The 10,106-nt window shown below is 54.5% G+C and overlaps 1 protein-coding gene across 2 annotated transcripts in view; it reads right to left on the bottom strand.

The window, feature by feature from the left end:
• Nucleotides 1-10,106, bottom strand: part of TEX264 (testis expressed 264, ER-phagy receptor) — a 30,486-nt gene that overhangs the window by 12,499 nt on the left and 7,881 nt on the right. Inside the window, exon 3 of one of the 2 annotated variants that reach the window (XM_007451826.1) lies at nt 4,720-4,941. The exons of the other annotated variant lie outside the window; for it this stretch is intronic. Coding sequence (XP_007451888.1) covers nt 4,720-4,941 — 222 coding nt within the window. The remainder of the gene's footprint in view (nt 1-4,719; nt 4,942-10,106) is intronic. 2 annotated transcript variants of the gene reach the window in all.

Here is a 10,106-nt window from a genome sequence, read left to right as displayed (position 1 = left end):
GAGACGACCCCAAATTTCATATCCTATGGGGGCTTCCTTACCTGGATTCCCACTGCCAGGACCATCCTGCTCCCTACTGGTGTTTTGGCCTCAGTGTGGACTCCAACCACCCCCATCACTGACTCCCTCAAAGTCACCCAGACAGTCTGAGGGAAAACAAACACAGGAGATTGTGAGCCACTGGGCAGGACCCAGATTCTGACCATGCTGCTGGGAGCTTCCTCCCTGCTCACGCTCAACAGGATGACCCACTTCTGCAGCCACCCTGCTGAGGCAGCTGAGGCCCCTGCTCCTTAGTTTCCAGCTGGCTGTCCCTTGACACTGCCAGCCTATCACCCACCACTCGGGAATTCAGTCACATCCACTCCAGGGAAATCTCCACCGTGACACTCCCCAGGGCTTCCTCCAGGTCCAGCTTCCAGCTCCCCCAGAAAGTGCCTCTTCTGGGAACCCCTCCTGCCCCTGCCTGCACAAGGGATGAGCCCTGGCACCTCCCAGCTCCACTCACACTGCAACTGCCACAGCGTCCTCAGGATCTAGAACAGACATGCAGTTGGCCAGGGGTGGAAGAGGCATCTGCCCAATGGTGTCCCCCTCTTAGGACAGAGGTTTTCAAACCAGTTAAGTCTCAAACATCCTCCTCCAAACAAAAGCTCAGGAGGTCATCTGATATGTAAAACCCAGAGGCAGAGCTACTCCAGCTGAGGCAGGTAAAGGTCTGAGTGCAGCCCCCTATCCCTGGCTGCCAGCCACAGGAGCACCTTAGCACAGCCCCTAGGCTCTGGCCCCCAGAGCAGTCTGAGAACTAAGGTCTGGGGTCCCTGCTCACAGCTGTCCCTGGTAGAACAGCCCCATCAACCCAGCTATCCCAGAACTCTACCACCAAGGTTCCCCCACTGGCTCACTATACCTGCTCTGCCTACCACACATCTCCAATTCTACGGAGAAAGAGCCACTATCTGACCTCCAGGGCCTGCCTGCATTTACCCAGCCAACCAGCCTCCACACAGACAATGCTCTCCCTAAACTCAGGAGATGCCCAAACATCACAAGGAGACCTCCCTTGAAAACCTGGGGAAAGCAGAGACCCTGGGGAAGGGGGTTTATGGAAAAGATCATAGATCCTGTTGGAAGGAAGTCAGGCACAGGGGTCTTGGCTGGCCAGTCTAACACTCTCAGTGATCTCGCCAACTGCAGATATGAGCCAAGTATCGAGCTCAGGGACCTCACACACAATCCCATACGTGGGACCCCAGGCCTCGCACTCATCTCTGGTCTGCTCCATGTGCCCCAAGCCTTCCCTGGACGCTCATTAAGACTGGTCTCACCTTGTGGTGAATTTTGAGGCCTTTGCCTATTGTTCTGGGCTGATATCTGGGCCCCACCTCCTCTGTGGCCTTGCAATTTCAAGGAAGCTCAGTTCCCTCCTTCAGCTGCCAGAAGAACCCCCTTCCTGGGGATCAGGGAGTGGTCTCCTCTTGCCCTGGAGGCTAACTCCTTGGACCCTGGTGGAGCGGACTGACAAAGCTGGGGCATCTTCCACATAGACAAATAGTCACACAGAACCCAGGGAGCCCTCACACACATGCTGTCCCAGAGTGCTTGGCCTGGGGCCCCCAGTGGTTTACGTGGAGAAAGGCAGACTTCCAGCCCCTAGAGCTTGCCAGGCTGCCAAGCTAGGGAAGCCCGGCCAGAGAGCCAGGGGCTGCCACACAGACCACAAAGCTGGGATCCAGCCATCCTTCCAGAATCCCCACAAGAGCCCTGACAAATGCTTGTCTTTGGGTTCCTCACAGAGAACCCCCAGGACCTTGCTGTCCCATGAGACCAATCCTGTCCCAGGCTCAGACATCTGCCACTGCCGGAATAGCAGCTGCTCTCCACCTCCCTCATCCAAAGCTCTGAGATCATTCACCTCCACCCCTCGCCCCAGCCTCTGGGGAAGCAGGTGAGCCTGCCAAGCCCTCCCTCCCCTCCTCTTGGCTACTGCCTCCCTCACCACTCCTGAAATAGAAAGCTGACGGGCTGCTGTCACTGCATTTGAAGCAACTCCACAGCAGACCCAGCCTCAGATCCAGAGAGAAGCCAGTGGGGTGGAGAAAAAAGACACGCGCACACGTACGTAACATGTACATACACGCACGCACACACGGTTAAAGGCAGCCAGCTGTCAGGGCTGGGACAGTCAGAAGCGCTCAGAGTCTCATTAGCAGCCTCTTTTCTCTGGTCTCAGGGCAGTGGGGAAGAGGGCAGGTGTGAGAGCAAGCCTTACAGTATTCTCTTCTCTCTGTCACCTATGCCAAGAGAGGCACAGGGCCACCCCCTGTCCACTGCAGGCTGAGACCAACAAAGAGAACCGGCCCCTTCCTCGTCTTTCACCTGGGTTTGTTCCTCACCCCCCAAACCAGCAGAGCACCTGGGCCGTGCCTCCACTGAGGGCAGCCCGGCATCGGCATCTGTCTCACTCGCCCAGCTGGTGGTCAAGCCCACACAGCACGCCTCGCAGACATCCCTGAGAAGCCCCTTGCATTGCCCCGCACCTGTCAGGCTGCCCCGCACCTGTCAGGCTTCCTCATCACAGGCAGGAGAGAGGATGGTACGCCCCCTGCTGCAGCCCCAACCCCAAGAAAATCAAGCCCAGAGCACAGCTGACAGGCTCCCATGGGAGGAGGAGGTAGGAGGAAGGGCTTTCATCAAAGAGGTGACGTCAAAACCAGGCAACTTGTGAAGCTGTCAGGGGCCAGGAAATTTGGACAAAGGTGTCTAAAAATAAACCCCTGAAGCCAAGAAAAGGCTGTGGTGGCTGAGTTGCTCGCCACCACACCACATGACCTGTTCTGAGGTCTGGAACCCAGAAAGTCTCTTCCCAGGGGTGCTCCTCCAGACTGGCCCTTGAAGCTGAGGATGACACAGACAAGCCCAGAGACAACACACACCAGCCCTTCCTTGGGTGAAATGCTGAGCAGTCCTTAGGCACTGATGTCTCTCTTCCTGCCCTCAACACCAACCAGCTCCCCCACCTCCTGCCTCACCCTGCCCCTCAGCCTCCGGCCCGACCCCATGCCCAGCACCCTTCTGGCTGCCAACCTCCAGCTCACAAAGGAAATCCTCCTCCATCCTCCCCATGCCCCTTCCCTACCACAGCAGCCCTCCTGTTTCTTCTTCCTGTCTCTGCCCACTAAGGCCACAGCTGGTGACCCAGGGCCCCATTTATTCATTCCCAAGCCCTGATACCAGACACTTAACCAGGACGTGTCTGAACTCCCATTTCCATCACCAAGGCCCTGTCCCTTTTCCCAAGCTGCTCTGGAGAACAAGCCACCAGGTTCTTCCAAAACTGCCAAGTTCACATTCTTGCTAACTTTTTTCTCCTGTCCCCTGATCCCAGCCATACTGGCCATGCCCTCTGTACATTTTGCTGCCTCAGCCATCCTTCAGGGCAAATACTGTCAATAGGATCATGTCACCAAACATATTCACCAGCCCAATCCTCTCTGAACTCCAGACTACACACATCACAGTGGACTCCACACCCCATCTAAGATGTCCCTCAGGCAGATCCCCTGACACAGCCCACAGAGCTGGCCCCCCAAACCAGTTCCTCCCTCCGCCCTGCATACCTCAGTAGAAAGCACCACTACACACTCACCCACCTGCCCTGCCCAGAGGGGACTGCAATTTGTGACTCCTCCCACTCCTTCCCCTTCCCATCATCCAACCCATCCACAAATCCATCAGTTCTACCTCCAAAACAAACTGTCAGTCTCCACCCTTGTCTGCATCTCTACAGCTACTGCCCCAGCCCAAGATGCCGCCATGCATGGCAGGATTCATAACAGCTTCAAACCACCTCCACCCGGTCCCCATTAGCCATGGTCCAGCCCTACCCTTCCCAACGACAGCAGAGCCCATTTTGCACAGGCGCAGCTCGGATCCTGGCTGGAACTCTGCAGTGACTTCCCACTGCCTTTAGATCAAACCCACGCTCCTCACCCTAGCTCTGCCTATAACATTCTTACCGCCCCTCCAAGGGCTCTTCTAGGATTTTGCCTGAGAAGTTACCTCCTCCAAGAGGCAGTCCCTGACCACTCTGTGCACTTGGTTACCCGCCTTTTCTCACCCTGTACTTTCCTAGCATGTATCCTGTTTTTGTTTGACGTTATTACCTATCTCCACACCTCACTGTAAATGCCTATTTCATGCACCAATATCTCACACCACATCCAGCATAGCACCTAGCACAGACACTCAGTAAATACAAGTTGAACAGATGAATAAACAATCACTTCCAAGCCCAAATTGGGGTCATTTCCCTAGCACCCAAGTTTACAAAATGTTTTACGGGAGGAGTAATTTACAACAGGGAAAGTTTGTCTCAGGGCCCTTGCTCTGCAGGGCCCAGCAGGATAGGGACAGGGTGGGTCTGGAGTGGGGGCTGAGCACTAAGGATGTCTTTGTTCCAAGTCAGAGCTTAAATGACAAGACTGGGTTTCTGAACAAACTACCCATACTCCTGGGAGATGCTTGGGGCCCAAGAGGTCTCGGGTGTATGGAAGAAATGCCAGCAGCCTCTGCCCATCTTCCTAGCTCCACAGGCACCTGCTCCACGAGGTGCTGCCCTCACAAAACAGCCTCTTCCTCCCAGGCTAGGCAGGCCTCCCCAGCACCCACTCAAAGGACTGGCTGCCCCCTGACACACACACCAGACTTGTGTCTCACCTTGATGTAGGCGTCCAGGGCAGGATGGACACGGCGGGTAGCCAGCCAGATGGACAGGGGTGTGGTGTAGGGGAAGGTGGCCATCACCACATGGCTGGGTGCCGGGAAAGAGAACACCTTGAAGCCAAATTTCTGATAGAGTCGGATGAGCTCAGGGGAGGGTGACTCCTCACCTTCACTCAGAATGCTGCCCACTGCACAGCGGCACTTCTCAGAGGGCACCTGGGGAAGCAGAGCAGGGTGTCAGGGTTGGGCAAAGGAAGGAGGCCCACAGACCTCCTGCTTCCTGGCTTCTGTGCAAGCTTGGGCCTGGCAGAACCACTAGCTCCAACAAGCCACGCAAAGTTCATTATATTTATATTTCTATCATAGGACTGTAAGTTCTCAGAGCCAATCTGTCTGTCATAAGCTTTTGGTCATTCCAATATTATTAGTCTGAATTTATGATCCTGCTGAAACCGGGCCTGTGGCATCCCACTGCAGGACTCTCCATCCCTCCATTGCACAGGGCAGGCTCCTGCCAGCTGTGGAGGGGCCACAGAAGGGCTGGTCAGGAAGCAGAACTGAACTCTGGGTTGCTGATCAAACTGTGTGAGATCCTCTTCCCCAGGCTCTTATGCAGGGCCAGCCATCATCACCAGGGCTTCAATACCCCCTCTCCAACCCACACCCTATCCTAAACCCTGCACCACTTCCCAAGCCCCTTCTTGGCTGAGACTGCTGGTTCCCCCTAAGTCTCCCTGGACCCCTAGTACCTACACTTCACTTCACTCTGCTCCCCTCCCTCCCCTGGCTCCCACAAACCCCACCCAGGTAAGGGCTCCTACGTGAGTCTCCAACACTTCCTAGGCCTAACTCCAGGCCTGAAAGGGCCAGCACTTGCTTTTCCTTCTGGTATCAAGTGGTCCCAGTTTGTCTCACCTCCTGCCACCTGAATCTGTACCAGCCCCCAGGGGTATCTCTTCCTAAATCCAAGAGACTTACCACAGACCTTTTGCTCTCCATCCCGGGTTTTCCTCAATCTGAAGGCCCTACTCAGGGGCCACTGACCCCTAAATTTAAACTCCTTCTACCTCCACTTGCTCTTCTCCTCAGCCTACTTTCCCAGTACCGTGAAGTCATTCTTACCTGTCTCTGCCCTCCCACTGGCCCTTTCCAAGTCCTGTCAACAATCCCCCAGGGGTGTCTCAGGCCTGCTCTGCCTTTCTACTCTGGCCAATGCAGAGTCTCACTTTGCCTGAAACTTGGGCACTGACTCCCACCTCTGCGTAGTCCCTGGGGGTCACCTCCCACTCTCTGCAGCCCTGGTCCCCTTGAATCCTATGTCATTAAGCATAACTCAGGGCTTTCGTGGCAGGCAATATGGTGCAGTGGTCAGGACTACAACTCTGAAGAGAGGCAGGCCAGGGTGTGAATCTTGAGTCCTGTGCTCTGGATGAGTCCCTTGGTTTCCTGAAGCCCCAGTTCCTTGATATCAACTTACAGAATTGTGAGATAATTCACATGAGGACTGAGCATAGTTCAGCAAGTGCTCCATACTTGTTGTCAGTTATTAGTACCTATGACACTGGCCAAACATGTAACCATTGGCCCAGGATGCCCATCTACCCAAAACTCTGAACATGTAGCTCCTCCCTGCCCATCCTTCAGGTCCAAACACCCTCTTGGAGAGCCTCTCAGGGTGGCTCAATGGCAACCCCCACAGACTCCAATACTGTGCTGTAAACTCTTATCCACATCAAGTCAACCTTGCAGCTCAGTCAGTTCTCTCAACCTCACGCTCCTCCCACCCCACCCAGAGGCACTGGAGAGCACTGCAGTACCACCTCTTGTCTCTAGATGGTGCAACTGCCCCATTCACACCCAAGACTTGAGGATGGCCAGAAAGGCAGGTGGTTCTGGCAGGCCTCCTGCTGACAGACCAAAGGACAGTGTCTGCGGCAAAGCCCATCTTCATGTTCCTAACTAACCCTAGCGACCTATGCTACACAAAAGAAACATCCAATACAGGTTAAACAGAGAAATGGATGGAAGGTCAATTGATAATCTCCTCTCCAACACCTGGCCTGCCTGGGTTTGGGTCCCAGGGTCTTGATCACCTCAGCAGCCCTCACGGACCTTCCAGCTCCACATCCTTCTCAGTCCCCCAAAGGCACCAGAACACCTGTGATCATCCTGCTTAGAACCTCTCAATGGATCCCAATTCACCTCTATGATGAAACTTCTGAGGCCAGCATGCAAGGCTGTCTCAGGGTGGCCCACACAACACACTGCCTGGATTTGTCCACACACTGACCTAGCACTCCTTTTCTGCATCCCTAGGCCTGAGTAGGGGCCAAGACCCAGGTGGGCAGGCGCCCACTAATCATGTGAGTGGCAGAGGGAGAGAAAAATCCGGGCTCTGGCCAGCCAGCCTTACCAGCCTCCTCTCCCACCACACCCCCACACAGAACTATTTGCAGCTCCCCAAACATGCCACATCCTCCCATGCTTCCTCCCTTTGCGTAGGCTACTTCCTCTGCCTGGAATGTCCTCGTAACCCTACTGCAGAGTCCTTTCTGCCTGGGAAACTCAACCATCCTTCAAGACTCAGCTCATCCTTCCTCCTGAAAGCCTCTGTTGCTCCTCACTAAGCAGCTCCTCCTCTCTGATCCCAAAATGCCCACCAGAGGGAGCAGGTCTTGTGTTGCACTGTAACTGGTGGCCTCTCCTTCTCCCCACCACTCCAGGGCTCTAGGCAGAAAGGTCCAGGATCCTGTGCACAGAAGTTCTTCAGCGATAGTACAGGTATGCATGCATAAACCTGCTCGCAAAGGCTCTGCATCATGAGCAAACCTCCTCTCCCTCTATCTTGAAAAAGGAGGAACTCTTGTCATGGGGGAGGGAAGCAGCTAATAAGGAGACAGGGCTCCTGAGATCTTGGGCACAGGGACTCCCTTCCTGCCTGAGCAACTTTTCAATTCCAGAAGTGAGAACACTTCCTGTCCCTTCCCCTGTCCAAGTGGCTAAGGGGCAGACTCGGAGGTTACCCAGCAAGCCCACCACCTGCTAAGCAGCCCCATACCAAGCGGGAGCTGGGAGACAGCTGAACCAGGCACCAGCAAGGAAGAGATGGGACAGAGCCTAAGACAGGCTGGGGAGTGGCAAGGCTGGTCTCAGAGCAGGGGAAGGCTTTCCTGGGCTCCCAGGAGAGCCCAGGCCTACCTCCAGGGGAATGGCCCACTGAGATGGTCAAGGGCCCAGAAAGGAGGAGTGTCTTGATGGCTAGAAACCCCACCCAACTTGGTTCAATACAATGTCTTTATTTGGGCCTGATCTTCGAAGGGCAGGCTGGGCCTTCCAGTTCTATCTGTCTTCTCCCTTTCTTCCCTGTATCAGTCATTTCTCTGGGTACCTATGACTAGAACAAGAGCTGGACCAGAACTAGCACCAGCAAGGAACCATACCAGGGAGACAGGGCAGTGGCCAGACCCACCACCAATTTCAGTAAGGCAAGCCCATCCAGAATCTGCCCTCAGAGCAAAAGTGCTAGGAAAGAGATACCAGAGTTATCTCCTTCAGGCTGTGAGGCCTCTTGAGTCCTAGCATTCTAAGAAGAGGACAGTCTGCTTGGAACCTACAGCTTCCAGGTACAAGCTGGCCCTACTGCCCCTTCTGGAGAGGCCTTGCAGTACCTTGCTGACCCTGCTGTGTGAGGCCATAGCGAAGAGAGGGTCTCTGCCTAGCCAAGACCTCACTGAATCTGGAAACTGGACAAGATCAATAAATTCCAGGATCCAGGAAGAAAAAAATGGTGTCAGCTAGCCCAGACCAAACCCAGCCTTTGGGTTCACTAGAAATGGGCCACCCCAGGTCCATAACCTGCATAATCTGACTGGGACAGCTGCATTGTCTGCCAATCCCAGACCCAGAGGGATACCTTGACTCCTCCCTGGCCAGACTACCCAGCCCACCTTTCCACAGGGGCCCACAGTTAACCTGCTGTGAGCAGAAACCTAGACTCCATCTAGCAGATAATCATCACAGGGTACCTGGGGTAGGCGATGGCCTGGGCCTCCAGGAAGCATCAGCTCAGCTCACATTCCCATTGCCCTTGTTGAGGGCTCAATCCTGGGAAATCTTACTCCCTCACCCCACCCCTTCCCAGGCTCCATGTGACCTCAGTGCCTCCAGGGAGAGCAGGGGGCACCATCCCCGCATATACTGAAGGGGAAGTACGGCACAGGCCTACGTCAGAAAACTCTTACTGGCCTCAGCCCCTGCAGATGTGGTGACCGTAAACCGATTCTCAGTGGACTAGGGGGAAAAAGAAACTTCAGTGTGGTCTAGTTCACTAAACCCAACCGCCACCAGTCCCCTCCCCAAACTCCTCCATGCCTGGAGGCAGCACCCCCTCCTAAGCCTTCCCCAGGTGAGCTGAACAGGCTGCCATGCCCCACCGGCCTCAGCCAAGCTCCCCACAAGGTCAGGCAAGCCCCAAACACAGCAGCGGAGGCGGTGGCAGCAGAGGGTGGGGCAGGAGGAGGAGGGCCAGGCTGGCAGACAGGACAGGCCCATGGGCACGGCAACAGCAGCCCAGCCATTAGGGCCTGTTAACAGGCCAGAACTGGTTAGGATCAAATAAGGTGCTCAGGGTCCTCTCCACCTCCTTCCCAACACCCAAGGCTCCCAGAGGAACTAGGCCCAGGAGGGGTGGCAAAAGTCACTGCCCAAGCAGGAGAGAGAGGGCAGAACTATACAAGGGCAGGACAGAACTGGATCTGTGTGTATGTGTCTGTGCGTGTGCTGAGGGAGGCGGGGGTGGAGAGGTGGGACAGATCCTTGATTGACTCTGGAAACACCCCCTTCCCTTGGCACTTAGAAGAGGAAATGACGAGACTTCCCTGGTGGTCCAGCGGTTAAGAGACAGCACTCCCAATGCAGGGGACCAGGGTTCAATCCCTGGTCAGGGAACTAGATCCCGAATGCTGAGACTGGGAGCCTGTGTGCCACAACTAAGACCCGGTGCAGCCAAACAAACAAACAAACAAACAAATAAATATAAAAAAAAAAAATAATAATAAATAAATGCTGGAGAGGGTGTGGAGAAAAGGGAACCCTCTTGTACTGTTGGTGGGAATGTAAATTGATACTATGGAGAACAGTATACAGGCTCCTTAAAAAACTAAAAATAGAACTACCATATGACCCAACAATCCCACTACTGGGCATATAACCTGAGAAAACCATAATTCAAAAAGAGTCATATACCACAATGTTCATTGCAGCTCTATTTACAATAGCCAGGACATGGAAGCAACCTAAATGTCCATTGACAGATGAATGGATAAAGAAGATGTGGCACATATATACAATGGAATATTACTCAACCATAAAAAGAAACGGAA

Source organism: Lipotes vexillifer, unplaced genomic scaffold, assembly GCF_000442215.2.
Source record: "Lipotes vexillifer unplaced genomic scaffold, Lipotes_vexillifer_v1.1 scaffold500, whole genome shotgun sequence".
In the NCBI taxonomy this organism is placed as follows: domain Eukaryota; kingdom Metazoa; phylum Chordata; class Mammalia; order Artiodactyla; family Lipotidae; genus Lipotes; species Lipotes vexillifer.
The sequence above is the reverse complement of the archived record's forward strand: the minus strand, read 5'-3'. Positions and strand labels throughout refer to the sequence as shown.